This window comes from Spermophilus citellus, assembly GCF_964194105.1.
Source record: "Spermophilus citellus genome assembly, chromosome: 3".
Lineage (NCBI taxonomy): Eukaryota > Metazoa > Chordata > Mammalia > Rodentia > Sciuridae > Spermophilus > Spermophilus citellus.
Genome location: NC_138184.1, coordinates 22,364,830 through 22,381,549, shown reverse-complemented (window position 1 = coordinate 22,381,549; position 16,720 = coordinate 22,364,830). Strand labels below are relative to the sequence as shown.

At 43.9% G+C, this 16,720-nt stretch overlaps 1 protein-coding gene across 4 annotated transcripts in view; it reads left to right on the top strand.

Moving 5' to 3' along the window:
• The window catches only part of TRAK1 (trafficking kinesin protein 1), a 115,727-nt gene that overhangs the window by 82,491 nt on the left and 16,516 nt on the right, over positions 1-16,720 (top strand). For all 4 annotated transcript variants that reach the window (XM_081284571.1, XM_081284573.1, XM_081284572.1 and 1 more), the window contains exons 7-13: positions 446-524; positions 1,507-1,637; positions 3,080-3,154; positions 3,856-3,993; positions 8,522-8,598; positions 10,167-10,403; positions 11,384-11,700. In XM_081284571.1, the coding sequence (XP_081140697.1) occupies positions 446-524; positions 1,507-1,637; positions 3,080-3,154; positions 3,856-3,993; positions 8,522-8,598; positions 10,167-10,403; positions 11,384-11,700 (1,054 nt within the window). The remainder of the gene's footprint in view (positions 1-445; positions 525-1,506; positions 1,638-3,079; positions 3,155-3,855; positions 3,994-8,521; positions 8,599-10,166; positions 10,404-11,383; positions 11,701-16,720) is intronic.

Below are 16,720 nucleotides of genomic sequence, written 5' to 3'. Positions count from 1 at the left end.
ACTGGAGATTGGACCCAGGGCCTTATTCATGTTAGGCAACCACTCTACTTCTGAGCTTCAGCCCCAGTCCTGTGGTTATCCTTAGAATGCGTGCCATAGGCAGGGCAGGGTCTTAGGCACTGTGAGAGCCACAGCAGTGTCCATATCTATGAGCTGGACAGACAAATGAACAGGCAGACCCTCCTGCAGAATCTTACAGAGCTTGCTCTGTGTGGCCCTTGGGTGCTGGCTTTGTGTGGCGCCATCTAGTGGTGTGTGTTTTTCAAGTTTCTGCTTTGAGAATGTCCCCTTAACTAAGTAGGAAATGTTTTGTACTTGAGGACCTAACTAATGACAGGTGAAGAGATACTGACCAGCACTTCCCTGCTCCATGCCTCGCCCTCACGCGCTTGGCAAGTCACAGTGCAGGGTGAGTACTGGGCCCTGACCTGAGCCTTTTCTACAGGCCTGCCAGCTAAAGACAGAAACCATCACCTACGAAGAGAAGGAGCAGCAGCTGGTCAACGACTGTGTGAAGGAGCTGAGTATGTCCCCTGCCCACTCGCTCCCAACCCCCACCCCAGCTTCTACTTCCTTATATCTCCCATTGTCATGACCCAGTGGCTTTGTATCGTCCTTGATGAAGAGCAGGCTCCCTGCCAGCCTGAAATCAGTGAAATGAGACCTGACCTTGTATGGCACCCCCTCCCTATTTGTGAATTGGGTTCCAGGCCATTAACCATATATTATCTCAGTTTCTTCTGAGAGGGATATTTAATTTTGACTTTCTGCTGGAATATTAGAATTATTAAATGCCAAAGTTAGGTTCAGATACAGAAATCTGGCTTGAGAATGTGAAGAAAACTGTTTTTTAGTGATTTGATTTATGAAAATTGAGGCCCGAGTTCTCAGTTTTGCAAATAAGTACTCCCCTACCATTTTCTCCATTGTAAGTTTGCAAGGTAAGATAAAAGGGCAAATAGAATCTTTTGCATTTCATTAAAATACTAAGCAAATGAACCACACCCCATGTTTAAGTCTTATAAAATGGGTTATGTCTGAATAGGAATGAAAACCAAAGGGAATTGTAGTGTGCATCAGCAACTGGGATTTCTAGAACAAGGTGCATGTAGCAGGGCTTCCTGTTGGTGACATGGATCCATTCATGTGTGGAATGTTGAGATTTGGCCAGATGCACCATGTTTGGGGTGTCTCCTCCTGGCTCACTCCCGGTGCCTGCCTGATTGGCTCTGAGGAGACAGACTTGATCAGTGGGGTTAGGCCCTTGCACCGAGCCCAGGATGACAGCCCATGGGAAGATCATGTTCCTTCTCATGACTGACTGAGTCCTGAGAAGCCACTTTGCTTCACCATGGAAGAACACAGTCACTATGCATCCCTTCATCATGTACCCTCTGTACTCCTCCCCATAAAGATGGGTTTTCATGTGTGAACCACCAGGAAACCACTCTCTCTGGTTTGTGTGTGTAGTTTTCTCTCTTACTCTTTGTCATTTCTTTGTCAAAGGGGATGCCAACGTGCAGATTGCCAGCATCTCAGAGGAGCTGGCCAAGAAGACTGAAGATGCTGCCCGCCAGCAAGAGGAGATCACGCACCTGCTGTCACAGATCGTCGACTTGCAGAAAAAGGCAAAAGCTGTAAGGCTTCTTTCTGTCACTCTGGCTAACACCACAGTGGTTGTGCCAAGATGGGAAGGGGCCATTACTCTAGAAGAGTGTGTGTTGCCCCTTTGGAGAAAAAGCTTAGTGGATTCAGTAATAAAATGTCTTGTGGCCCTGAGTTGGCAAAGGGTCTTTTCATAACCTCTTACCTCCTGAGAATAATCTACAGATTAATAGAATTCATCAAAAAAGGTGCTACAGGAATTCATTAGAAGCTAATATACTGGCCACAGTAATTATGCTTGACAATAGCCTGTGGTTGTTCAGTCCTCAATGCAATCCCAGCACCCAAATTTACATCAGCAGGAATTGGGTTACTAGAGTGGAGCAGCCTTCCATGAGTACATCCTCCTCTGAGTGTGACATTCCTAGATGTGGCCATACTAATTAATTAGAGAAGTAACATTCCTCCAGAGGCCAGAGGCCAGGGTAATGAGAGTTACTGTACTTACAAAATAGGAAATTCTTCTCTTCCTGCCCAATTCTACTTTCTTCTACTTCTGCCACTCTGTTTTCCTTCCTCCTCTTTTCTTAATGGGAGGTGGTATTATTGTGTCTCAACACTTCTATATGATGTGCTCAGGGCATGTATTTGAAAGTGTCTAAGTTACCAGTTCCCCAGAATCCAAATTGAGACCTGATAAAGCACAGTGCTCTTCATCCAGAGGTCTCCACTTTGAGGTAGATTCAGTACTTTGATGAGCTTTGGGGGTAAGGATTGGGGTTCACTCTGTGGTCATGAAGAGTTATACATATGATGTTGGGCAGTCAAAGGGTGGACTATTGTAGACATTACTTGTTGTGTGTCCATTCCTCATGTATTGTAATTAAATGATTTCAATTCTTATTTTTTAATGAGCTCAACTAAGATAATTTACAATGCAGTTATGACTGTCCCTGTGGTAGTTCTGGCCAATGAGAAATCCCATGGGAGGACATTATTTAGAAAATAAAATAAAATAAAAAGTTGCTGTTGATGTGAAGTTCTGAACTTTAATTTAATCACCTGCCTAGTATTTGTTTCGACTCAGTGCACCAAGTATGTTGTGCAGTAGAAGTAGCCCCTTGAGGATTAAGTGAAATGGCAAAAAACAGTTTTGTTTCCCATATGAAACCTTTGCTGTGAGAGGCTAAATAATTTTGGAAAAATGAAAAGGGGGAAGAAAGAAGCAGAGAGAGAAAAAGAAGAAAGATTGAAGGAAGGAGAGAGACTGGCTTCTAGAAAGCAGCCTTTACATTGGAGGTATTGAGTGGAAATTGGACTGTAAGACCTTCAAAATTATATAAGACAAAATTTTACTCCAGTTTGAAATAACACATTTCATTGTAGAAAGGGGGTGGGGTCCTAATTGATCAGGTAATGAGGGGAAGAGTTGGGCTTATCTGGTGTTTACTTATGTGTCTTTGCTGTGTTTTAGTGTGCAGTGGAAAATGAGGAACTCGTCCAACACCTGGGAGCTGCCAAGGATGCCCAGCGGCAGCTCACGGCTGAGGTGGGTGTGTCTTCCTTACCTCTTGAGGGCTTTTGGTTCCAGTGAAGGTAGAGCATATTCCCTTGACAGGCTTTGTTCATGTCCATGGTAACAACTGTTTTTATTGTTGGTGTTGTTGTTTGTACTGGGGGTTGAACCCAGAAGTGCTTAACCACTGAGCCACATCCCCAGCCCTTTTTACTTTTCATTTTGAGACAGGATCTCGCTAAGTTGCTGCGGAACAACTGTTTTTATATTGAATTTAATATAGCTTTCACCTCGGTTCTGCGCCGGCTGCCCCTGTTACTGGTTGTGAGCACAGGGAGACCATGCTCCACACCAGCCCAGGGCCTGGCACCTGCTAAATCTTGGCTCTGTAAATGTTCACCAGTGTAAAACATGCAACATATGGCTTGAGAGGAGCCTGTTCAAGGATATGCCTTGAAGCAGGGTGTGCTGGTTTGCTTTTCTGTTCGTTTAAGATTGTTTTATCCACGTTGCTCATTGTTGGTATTTTAGGAGATTTTTGAGACTGTAGACTCACTCTAAGTAAAACTTAAAGAAAAACCAATCTTGAGAGTTTTTGCTATTTGGCCAGCAGGGCAGCTGTTCCACACTGGAGGCCTGGTTAGATTGCATGTGTGTTTCTGGCTCTTGTGGGGGGCATGCGCCCGACTACTCATGAGGTCCTGACCCTCTGCATCTTTCCTGGTCTTCTGTAGCTGCGTGAGCTGGAGGACAAGTACGCAGAGTGCATGGAGATGCTTCACGAAGCGCAGGAAGAGCTGAAGAACCTCAGGAACAAAACCATGCCCAACACCACGTCCCGGCGCTACCACTCGCTGGGCCTGTTTCCCATGGTGAGCTGGTGCTTTCTTCCCAGCACCCCTCTTCCCACCCACAGGGAGGCTTGTCGGGTAGGATGGCCATGGTGGCTGATATTGTGAGCACTGGAGTTGGGCGTTTATATTTAGCCTCTTATTTCACAGTCAAGGGCAAGTGAGGCCAGTAGATGTCTTCTTAACTGCATAAGACAGATTGTTGCTTTATTTTCCATCCCTCTAAATCTGTTGTCTTTCCTACTCCTGCCATTAAAACATAAATTTACTATGAACTTGATTTACTTAGATGTATTTTCTACATGACTTTTTTTCCTAACCTTATTAGAGTATGTGTTATTTCTTTTGGCTCCAAAAGTACATTCCAGAATTCTTAAAGTGCCATACAGTTCTGTTGGATCTCTGTATACTTATGAATCATTCTCTTGGTGACTTTCGGTGTCTGTGATCTCTAAACAACTTTTCTTGTTTTGTTATTTTTTTTTTCATACTATTTTCACACAACCTTATTTCTTTAGCCTCACTTAATTTGTTTCATGTTGGGGCTTCAGGGGTAATGTGTTAGAGAAGGGGATTTTTCAGGAGGTTAATCTCTCTGGACAGCATTAGGGTTAAGCTCCTTGTTTGGTCATTTCTACATGGCATTTGGTTACAGGGAAATCAGCCTTCTTATTTTATCTTCTATCAGTATAAATCCCTGGAAGGGGAGAGGAATGTCTTATTAGTAATATTCTTCTCTCCCTTCCTCTCTTTAATACTCTGTACCAAACACAGCAATTTGTATGTTGTAGCATTGTAGATCCTTAATAGATGCTGAATTATGGTGGGTGGGTGGAATGGATGGGTGGACAGATGATGAATGGATGAATGGATGGGCAGTGGATGGATGGATGGACAGATGGATGATGCCTGGCTGGCTGGTGGGCTGAATGGATAGATGATGGCTGAAGGAAGCACAGATGGATGAAAGGATGATTGATGGATAGAAGGCCTAAAGAACAAACTATCAAGAATTTCTTTATATTCAGTCTTCATTTTCATGATTTGATGAAATACCAAATTCTCTCTGAGGTGAGAAGAGATTTGGAAAGAAGCTCATCTCAATGAGATAAAAATAGATGACTATATAAGTTTGTAAAACCAATTCCCTTCTGGTTTTGGTCCCCCTTTTCTTGAGCTTTTTCCCTTTTTTCTCCCATTGCTGACCCTGGAGGACACTATCCTGCCATTCCCCGCTCTGTTGGGTCTTCTTCCTAAATCCCGATCTCTCTTCTCTGCTTTTACATATTAGAGTCAGACTAGACCTTTCTCTCCCTTTCTTTCTTTCTTTCTCTTTTTTTAAAAATATTTTTTAGTTGTTGATGGATCATTTATTTATTTATTTATTTATTTATTTATTTATTTGTGGTTCTGAGAATCAAACCCAGTGCCTCACACATGCTAGGCACAACCTCAGACCCTTTCTCCCTTTCTCTCTTAAAAACTTGATTGAGGGGCTGGGGCTGGGGTTCAGTGGTAAAGCGCTTGCCTGCCACGTGTGAGGCACTGGGTTCGATCCTCAGTACCACATAAAAATAAATAAAGGTATTGTATTCATCTGCAACTAAAAAGAATAAAAATTAAAAAAAAAAACCAACTTGATTGACATGTAAGGGAAACCAAAAAGAAAAATGTTAAGAGTTGGTTTTCTGGGCTGGGGATGTGGCTCAAGCGGTAGCGCCCTCGCCTGGCATACGTGCGGCCCAGGTTCGATCCTCAGCACCACATACCAACAAAGATGTTGTGTCCGCCGAGAACTAAAAAATAAATATTAAAAAAATTCTCTCTCTCCTCTCTCTCTCTCTCTTTAAAAAAAAAAAAAGAGTTGGTTTTCTAAGGGGCAGATGGCTGATTCAGTGTTTCCAGGAATCCTAATAAAAGCAAAGAATATTCTGTCCCCCAAGTTTCCCGATCTAGCAGTAACTGCTTGAGGCTTCCCCCTGGCCTGTGTAGCTCTGCAGGCTTCTTGCCTGGGTTTCCTTTTTTCCTGGCTTCTCAGTCTGATGTAGTGAGCTCCTGGGGCTGTCTTGTTTTGTAAGTACCTGGATTCACTCCACTGCCTTTCCAGCTCTCAAGGACAAATCTGTCTTTGAAAACCAAACCATTGTAAGGGAAAAGTTGAATTGAAAACACGTACTTCAGTTTTGTTTTGTTTTTTTTTCCTTCTGGAAGGAGTCTCAGCTTTCATATTTGCTGAAGTGAAGCTTTTGTTTGCTTTTTTCTGTAGTTGTTGGCAAGCCCAGTTTTTGAAGATGGCTATTTTTAAAGTGCGTTATGCATTGAAGGTATTTAAAACAGTTCTAAAGATCATACCATGACTGTTTCTGGAGCAGAACGCCCAGCTCTGTCTCTTTTGCTCCCTGCCATTCTAATTGTAGAATAAAACAGCGAGTAGTAGTTTGTGTAACGGTGTTCCCAGTTCTTTTGTCTTATGGCAGGAGTTCTTCATCTAGGATCCACAGATGGGATTCAGGAGGCCTGTGAACTTTGAGGGAAAATTTTGTGTTATTTTCATCAATCCCTGACTGTATTCAGTATTTCCTTCCTCCATGAAGGTAGGCAACAAGCCACAGTGACGTGAACACCGTCTATGACCAGTAGAAATCAAGGTTTTTATATAGCAATTCCAGTTGTCACAGATGCCTCAAAATACCAGTGATGCTAACTAATCTCCATGTCAAACTCAGTTATCAGTCCTGAAGCCAAATACATAACATAAGTAAATAATTTGTCTTTGTTATAGTCCTAATTATTTTATTCGTTTAAAAACTGTGTTCTGAGAAGGCATCCATAGGTTTCCCTGGATTGCCAGATTAAAGGGGGTCATGGCTCCAAAATGTCATGGAGCCCGCTTGTGACTTGCTCCCAGCATGGTTTTGAAATTAGTAGTTTGGTATCTCATTTTTCTTAGTGTATACAAAGGTCCCTTCTTTCTCTCTGTTCCACAGAACTCTGGATATAAACCACATGGTGAATAGAAGTCTTAAGAAAAATATCTTCACCTTAACAGACCTCAGACTCACCTGGGGAAGCCCTTCAACAAGGCTTATGCTTATGGCAATCTGTGGGTGAAATAAAATGGCATATTTGTGAGTTAGGATTGAAAACAAGCTCACTAGCCCTTTACTTATGGAGCTTCCTGCTGGCTCCTCTGCCATCTCCATACTTGGTTCAGCTTCAGACTGGAGTGTCCCTGCGGACCATGGGGCCCAGGAGATGATGCCCAGGAGACTCCATGCACTGCCTGCTGGGAAGCACTGGCCACACCTGACTATGTAAATTTAAATAATTAAAATTAAGTACAATTAAAAAGTCAGTCTTCAGTCATACTGGCCACATTCCAAGTGCTAGGCTAGTGGCCACCATGTTGGACAATACAGAGGACATTCCATCACTGCCGAAAGTTCTGTGGGTTAGCATCGAGTTAGCCCTCCCCTTTAGGTTGTCCTACCTCGGTGTCTTCCCCTGGTGCTCAGCAGCTGCTTTTCTGAACACATGTGACCCCATGGGTATCTGCCACATCAAAGTGAGGAGGGACTGTGTTAGGTTCTTCCTCATATAGTGAGGAGCAGTGGGTGGTATAGGAGAGGGGGTTCCATCAGGCAGTCTATATTGTTGAGTCTCAGCTTGGAGCCTGGACCATTGGGGAAGTGAGAAGTCATCATTGACTGGCTCTTCCCTCATCCCAAAGCTCACAACCTAGGTGGAAAGAGAAATGAGTGACTGTTCAGAAAACTAGCAAGAACTTATGTTTGGGGTCTGCCTGGGAGGAAATGCAAGGCTCCTAGTGGAATAGGAATCATGCCTTTCATAGAGAAGGTGGTGGGTTGGTGGGGAGAGGGCCTTCCCTTGTGGGAGGCCAGGGGAGGCTAAGGACAGAGGCCCAGAGATGATAATGCCCACAACCCAGTGGTCTACATAGAGACTCTATATAGTGCAGAACCAGACTGCTCTATAAAGGTGGGGAGTACCTGCCTAGGAAGCAAAGTTGGAGGGCCTTCATCCAACCTCAGTACCAGAATCCTGGGTGAGCCAAGGGGCTGCAGCAGATCCTGTGGCCTGGGAGGACAATAACTTAGTGTGGCCCATGTAGGCTGTGATGTCATAGCTAACCGTTTATAAGCTTGGGGGTATTTTCAAATTCATCTGTCCCCACTGTTCTGAACACACTCCCCTCTGCCCTCCCAATTCTCTATTCTTCTTCGTGGCCATAGTTGTAGCTCTGTGGTTTGGCTAAGGGAACATGGGATCTTTCAGTCACTCAGCAGCACTTTAGACATTATACTCAGGGCCTGATGGTGCAGCCATGTTCAGAACCTGCCTTGGTGATAGCATAGCCAGGGTCTCTAACCATGGAGAATGCTCTTAACCTTAAGTTGTGTTTCAGAAAGTCTATGGGTTTCTGATGTCTCAGTTTACTCTTTTATGGCTCCCCTGGCTACAAGCTTCTTATAGAGACAGACCCTTTGAATTGTTGCTCTCTTTTCATGTGTCTTCTGGCTTTTCTCAGGACTCCTTGGCTGCAGAGATCGAGGGAACGATGCGCAAGGAGTTGCAGTTGGAAGAGCCTGAGTCTCCAGACATCACGTAAGGCTAAACCACTTTTATAGCACTAAACCTCCCAGAGAATGACTTGTGACCCATGGTGCTCAAAAACTAGCATGTGTGTAGGTCTTAGGTATCAACAGCAATGACTGGGTCCTTCTCAGGTGATAAAGGGACATAAGAGAATGCAGTTAACATCATCCCTCATCTCCTCTTGAGAGGTTGTGAAGATATATTACAAACTTCTAGAAAGTTGGAAAAGAAGAGGTGAAGCATTGAAGTATGATTCTGCTCTTAGAAACAGCAGTTTCTAAAAAAACAAAAAAAAGAAATTGGATATTTATCCTCTCATTGTACAAATTTAAGATCAATTTTAAGTCTTGCTTCTTTTTTTAATACCGTTATTTTATTATTTATTTATTTGTATGTGGTGTTGAGGATCAAACCCAGGACCTGATGCGCATATAGGCACGGTCAACAAATATTTCTTCTACAAATATTTATCAAGCCCCACTATGTGCAGAGGGCTCTTCAGTGGTGTGAGCAAGGCTTCAATTTCCTTTCTGATGCATGTAGGGACATCAGCTTCAACATCTCTCTTCCTAACTTAAGATCTGGTTCTTGGCCTGCTCCAAGGTGCTTATTATAAGGAACCTGTAGACCAGGTTTTGTGGTGTTTTCTCTGTATCCATACTCCACAGACAGATCTTTAATGGGACCCTGGGTGTATCAGTGTCCAAAGGACTTCAGTACTCATGCGAAGGAAGCCCTCTGTGGCCCCGAAGGAAACACCATTATGGAACATATCTACCCTTTTCTCCTCAAAAGAGAATGAATTAGCATCAAAGTGTGGTTCTGCTCTTAGAAATAGCTGTTTGTGAAAATAGAAAAATCTGATATTTATCATTTCATTCCAGAAATTTAAGACTGATTTGGGGGTCTTGCTTTTTTTTTTTTTTAATAGGAATGGTCAATAAATATTCCTTTTACAAAGATTTATTGACCTGCACTGTGATAGCATAGACAAGGATATGGGTTACCCATAACTTTGCTGCCACAGTGCTCAACAGTGAACACTGCCCTCCTAGAGCTTGCTTTAGAGTGGATATTATGAGAGAAGAGAATTTGCTAGGAGTCAATAAGTTATACTTTGTTTGTTGTTGTTGTTATAGCCGGACACAATACCTTTATTTAATTTATTTTTTTATGTGGTGCTGAGGCTCGAATCCAGGGCCTCACACATGCAAGGCGAGTGCTCTACCACTGAGCCACAACCCCAGCCCAACATAAGTTATACTTAAGTGTTTTTACTTGTAGGTTGAGCTTTCGGGACATGAAAAGCAATGTCACTTTTGCTAGTATCACCTTTAGTATTCAACTGTGCATTATAGTCTTAGAATCAGTGAGTGTTGAGTCTTCTGGTTTCACTTTGTGAAGGAGGCACCTAACACCCTAAGAAAGATGTTGAAAGCACAGGATATAGTAGACTGCTCAGGGGTTTCTTGAGGGCCAGGTGTCTTTGTGGGCTGTCAGTTGGTCTTTTGTGGGAGATCTAACTCCAACGTCATTTCTGCCTTTGCTTACTCATGGTTGTTGTGTGTTCTCTGCAGTCACCAGAAGCGTGTCTTTGAGACTGTGAGAAACATCAACCAGGTTGTCAAGCAGAGGTCACTGACCCCTTCTCCCATGAACATCCCTGGCTCCAACCAGTCCTCTGCCATGAACTCCCTCCTGTCCAGCTGTGTCAGCACCCCCCGGTCCAGCTTCTATGGCAGTGATGTTGGCAATGTTGTCCTTGATAACAAGACCAACAGCATTATCTTGGAAACTGAAGCAGCAGATCTGGGGTGAGTGAGCTGGGAGTTTTCTATGTCTGTTTTGGAGAGAAAAGTAGTATGGGTTGAACCACAGGCTCATTGGTCATCAGAGGGAGCTTGATGAGAATTGCCTGGAAAATTAGACCTGTACTTCTCCAAATACATTCTACAAACCCACCAAGCTCATCCTTATCCTTGAGACTGATATTTTACCCAGTTGAAAGAGGTGTAACAAGTTGATGCTTTTCTGTTAAGAGGAGGATTGATAAATATGTTTTTCCATTAATCATCACTGACATTTGTTTTGTGAACTCCTTTGTAGTTGAATGTTGAAAATGCTTAGGACTCAGGCTCTCTGTCTTGTTTGTTGTGGAGGTGGGGTACAGACATCCCAGGCACCTAGCAAATGTCTGCCATGTTGTGGGTCTGCAGGTTAGGCGCTTTGTACAGTGGTCAGTTCCTCCCTGTCCTGAAGTCCTGCAGATCCTGACCCCAACCCTGCACTGCCCACTTTCTACACCCTTATCCTCTTATTTATCAAAACTGATTCTTCTGGACCATCAGAGTAAGACAGATGAGAAGCTCCTTGATCAGAGCTGATTTCCTTTAGAGTTGAAAGTTCAGCTCCTTTAATTCAAGAGGAAAGAGAAGCCGCTCTTGAACTAGTGGCTGCCCTTCTGGTAGCGAGGAACTGCAGCCTATGGAAGGTTTCTTCCTGTAGCCTCAGGAGGGAGATGCTACTAGGGGGTGAATTTTACTTAGGTTTTCATTCTACTCTAGTGCCATGGCCCTTCTGAAAGAAAAACTAATTCACACCCACAGAGTGAAGTAGTTCTTGGCGACAGGCATTTGTTTCTCCATTCCTGCCTCCATTTCAGCCGCTGGCCTTGGTTTCCTTAGTCCTGCGTGCAGAGCCAAGCTGCCCGCCCTGGAGCTGTCCTCCGGGTCTGTCCCACCTCAACAGTCCTGCCGGCTGCCCCGCTGCACCCTCATGGCATTTCTTCTTGCAGGAATGAGGAGCGGAGCAAGAAGCCAGGCACACCAGGCACGCCCGGCTCCCATGACCTGGAGACGGCCCTGCGGCGGCTGTCCCTCCGCCGGGAGAACTACCTGTCCGAGCGGAGGTTCTTCGAGGAGGAGCAGGAGAGGAAGCTGCGGGAGCTGGCGGAGAAGGGCGAGCTGCGCAGCGGCTCCCTCACGCCCACCGAGAGCATCATGTCGCTGGGCACGCACTCGCGCTGCTCCGAGTTCACTGGCTTCTCAGGCATGTCCTTCAGCAGCCGCTCCTACCTGCCCGAGAAGCTACAGATCGTCAAGCCGCTGGAAGGTGATCGCAAGGGGCCACGGCCCCTCTCTGTCCTCCTGAGCGACTCCCTGTGGTCCCTCATCCACCACAGTAGGCGTGGCCACCGCTGCCACACCTACTCCTTTTTCTTCCGTGATTGCCACCCACGCTGCTGGTTCGAGTTCCTCTGAGGGTGGCCCATAACCTGGCCTTGTTGCTGCCACAGTGGGTTTGGCAGTGCATGCCCGGGCCACCGAAGTAACTGCAGGGAGATGCACACAGTAGCCTTCTAATTCTCTTGCTTTTGCCTTAGTGCCTTAGGTATGAGACCTTTTGGAGAGGCAGAGGCACTGCCGACAGACACCGAAAACCATTAGCCATGACTGAGGAAAATAGGGAGCTCACACTTTCACTTGTTAGACATTTTGCCATCAAGGAGTAGTGCCAAGCAACTACCATAATTTTTTTTTCTTTTTTCTTTTTCAATAACCACGTGAAAATGATCTGTGGGCTCATGTGTTCTGATTTGATCTTCATACAAAGAGTATGGCTTTCTACAGATGCAGTGTTCTGAGCAAGACTCCTAGAGTCTGCAGTTTGGTAACCAGGAAAGGATAGCTGTGTAGGCCAGTGAGCTTTGTAGGTCTCTAGTTTAAGCCACCCTTTTGCAGGGGCAGTTCACTTTTTAGTGTCAGGGCTTCTTGGTTGATTAGACTCATGGAAAAACTCAACTTTGGTTTTCTTTCTCCTTTTTTTCATTTTTTGCTTTGGGTATTATAAAACATTTTCCCTGTGCCTACTGCTACCTGCCAAGAGCCACCATGTTTGTAGTTTTCATTTTTCACTCCTTTAGTGTGGAAACCCACAGAGACTTTGAGAAGGTGTTTTAGAATTCTGCATTACATTTCTGATGCAAAGCCAAAATTTCTGTGAGTCAATACTTCTCAACATTTATTACCTCTTTAAGAACCATTTTTAGACACTTTTACCTAATTGCACCCACCATGCAATTTTAATATCACAGAAATATCATTTATGTACTCCATATATAATCTATATGTAGATATATGTCAAATATAAAAATATATATTCTGTGCCTAAAAGGAGTATAATTTTTCTCACCTCAAAGACATCTGTTTTTTCCCTGTTGAAAATGCAGGCTGTAAGATTAGGTTGCGCTTGTTAAAGACTCAAGACATGACAAAATCCTTTATTTTCCAAAGGAGGGAAGAAAATGGGCTGTTTTTTGTCTCCATGGTAATTTTTAATTGTGTAATTTAGGGCCTTTCTAGATTTCAGAAAAGGGATGGCTCATTCTTTTTTAAAAATTATTTATTCAGTTGTAAGCTTGGCAATTGTTTTCTGATTTTCAATTATGTCTGTTTTCCTTTCAATAAAATCTTCCATTTCTGCAATTTTCCTTTCTGCCTTTCTTTTCTTTTCCTTCCTTTGTCTCTCAAAGATCATTGGATGTTATCATCTCTATCCTCTCCTTTCTTTATTTTACTGTGTTTCATTGGATCATCTAAGAATATGTTTTTGGATTAATTTCCCAAGTATATTGCAGAATGAGATTTTTAAAAATTTATTTTGACCAATTCATCTTTATTTCTTCTAACCTCTGACTTAGAATATTTTTGTGATAAGTTAATAGAATAAGAGAAAATCCCACTTGATATGCAAGATAAATTTCATTTGTAGCACCCTGTTCCCAAGAAGCTAAATTACTACCATTAAAAAGTCATGTCTTATCACTACACCCTGTAACTCATCCTCATGATAAAGATCCTTTGGGGTCCATTTTGTAGTTCTCTGATTTCTTAGCTGTTTAAAATACAAGCAATATTTTATTACTCCTTCTATAATTGTTGTGTTACTGTGTTTAATTTGATAAGGGGGGATGTGACATAGAAGTCTGCCTGACGCTTAGCTTCTGTACCCTGTAACTATAGTATTTGATAAGATAACCCATCTATTTAGCTGTTTTCCTTATTTGTGAAATAGGCTTATAGTCGTTAAATAGATTGTGGTGAAGAGTTAATGCAGTGTGTTTTGTATTGTGCCTAGCACCCAACAGATACTTATTAAAACTTAGGCACCTCAAATTTACTCTAGCTCCAGCAGCTCAGGTCTCAAGGGCCCAGGTATCAGTGTTAAGACCTGGGCCAGCATTGTGCTGGGATCATGTTCCTACATTATCCTTTTCCATTGACCCAGATGAGATCCTGACAGGATTCCCTTGATCTCCATCTACCAGCCTAGGTGAAGGCATCTAGGCTGAAGCCCTTGGAGAATGCTAGGTGGGATCTTAGCAGACAGACCATTCCTTACCCATTTGATTAATCTTGCCATCTGCTTATTGTGTAAACCAAAATAGCTGAGCTAGATGTTTAAGAATGCTAGCCTAGCACTCTTATGTCTGCATCTTATGAGTTTTAAGCAGGTAAAAGAACAAACAAAATATTCCAACTGGAAAGAGGGATAAATCAGTGTTAAAAAGACTGAGGAAGGTGGTATTTCTTCCCTCTGTTTTGTTCTTCTTTCTGATTCATTATAACTGAGGCGTTACTTCCAAAGAAACAACTTACTATGTAATGAGGGAAAGCATACACTTCTAAGCTGTGTGTTATCCTGCAGGTTTTATTCTGACTTTTAAGCCCCAATGCTCCTCTGACATAGTAGATTTGGTTTTCTTCTCTTTAGAGGAAAACTTTTCAGATAAAACAGTGGGGTGTGGAAGAAAGCAGACAGAGGGAAGGGGGCTGTGACCATAATTATGTTTTCCCTGCTCTCCACACCCTTGTTCTGTAGAACTCTTTTGTTTTGGTGCCAACCAGGAACTCAAAGTTTGCCTCTTTCCCCAGCCTGTAATCATGAGGATCTTAGCAGACAGACCATTCCTTACCCATTTGATTAAGCAGGTCCTAAGTCCTAGGTGATACATTAGCTAACAGCACAGTGCTTCTCCTGCTCTGTAAAGGAAGCTAGGCAGGGTAGTGAACTGGAAAAAAAAAAAAAAAGAGAAGCCTAGGAAATTGGCAACCTGGGATCAGCTCTGAATATGTGATTCATATTTACTCTTTAATTTTCATGCGTCTTTGTGTTACATGAAGGACTTCAGGCAGCCAGGAGATGGGTAGAATTCCTAGGTGTTGGTTCTGGCTGAGGATGTGGCAGGGATGGGAGGTAGGAGGTGTTCTGCACCGGTGCTGGGTTCAGCAAACCCCTGCTGGAGCCTGAGAACCAGTAAGAAGTAAAGGGTTCCGGAGCCCCACAGCCTGGCATATCTGAAATTGAACAGTTGGGCTGGAGATGGCTTTCACCAGGAGTCACTTGTGCAGCATATAAAACGCCTGCATGGGGACTGGCGAGCCCATTCAGGGACGTTATTTTCTAGACTCCTGAGGCTTTACATATATGAGGCTGCCTCATTGCTGAGAGGCCTTCTACATGATTAAGAGAATGGACACGTTCCCCGTCTCAGTTTCAGGCCCGGATGAGCTGCTTGCCACCTGTGTGCCTTCTGGAAGTTACTTTTACTTCCCTGTGCTCAGTGTCCTTGTCTGTAAAATAGAGATGACAGGGTTATCGTGAAAATTAAACAAGTTATAGACATAGACCTCTCAGAAGAGTGTTTGACACTTAAGTGGTCAGTAAAGGTCGACTATTCTTATGTGAATAGGGGATGCCCAAGGCATGGGGTAAAAATTGAAGTATGATACACCATTCAGCCTATTTCAGGGGAAATTGTACTGAGTTTCTTAGGCTATGTGGTTTCAGGGAATGGATTAATTCCATGCATTTCTGTAGCCTCCTTAAATCCAAACAAAAGACCCACTGTAGCCTCATTTCTAGAGCCCCATCCATGGGTGGGTGGGTGAGGGGTAACCTGTGAAACAGGTGGAAGATCCAAGCCTATGGGACTCTTTCTAGGGCTTAGACCTCCAGCTTCCCTGAGTCCTTTCCCAGTGGATTTTAAGCATCCTGAGCCCCTTTTAGGAGGAATGAGGAAAGCTGACACTTCCTTTCCACTGTTCTTCACTTTCCAGAGTCTCTTGGCCTCCCTTTCACAGGTCGAGGAGACATGGACATGTTGTACTAGGAATTTCTTGTCAGCATTTAAGACCCTAGGGTGCAGTCCCAAGTTAGACATGACAGTGACTTAAGTCTTCTCCCTGGTACTGTTTTATTGCTAGGAAATGTGCCCGCACAGCCAGTGGGCCCTTGGATAGTATGAATGGGAGTCCCAATAGTGGCAGAGAAGCCCCTGGCCCCTGCAGGAATGTGTGGGTCTCCTGCTGGGACCTAGACACCCACCTGGGAATTTTGCTGTTGACTTTTTATGCAGCTGGGGGCCACCCACTGCTGCTTACCTTGCCCAGCTTCCTGGCCAGAACACTGATGTCCTGGCTTGTTCTCAGACCTGAACATTAGGGAGGGGGCAGTGTAAGAACCTGGCCTTTGTCACTGAATCCTGGCTCTGCCATCACTCATTGATTTCAAAAAACTACCAAACTTCAGGAATGCTCCATTTTTCCACTTGGCAAGTGTGAGTGAGTGATAATTCTTGCTGCCTAGGGTGGTTTTGAGGAGTGAATTTGACTCATATGTAAAATACGTTAGGTTTCATAACTCTATGAGTTGAAATGATGCATGTCAAACACTGAGGCAGGTCATGCAAAGGTGTCTCGATACAAGGTAGCTTTATAAAACAGATGCTGTAGCACTGGGCACTTGGGATCCCTCTGAACCCCTGACCATATCTGCATAGCGTTGCTGGCACATGAACTCCCTTTAGGGTCTGCGGCGTCCTTCAGATTCTCAGGAGATCTGAACATTAAGAACCACAGCTCCAGAACAAGGCTTCTCAGTCTCATCGCTGGTGACATTTGGGACTGGATCATTCTTTGTGGTGGAACTGTCCTGTGCAGTTTAGGATGTTCAGCACCATCTCTGGCCTCTGCCCACGAGGTGTCACAAGCATCCTTCTCTCCCTTCACAGTTGTGACAACCAAAAATGTCTCCAGACTTGGGCAACTGTTCCCTGGGATGGGGGTGGGGC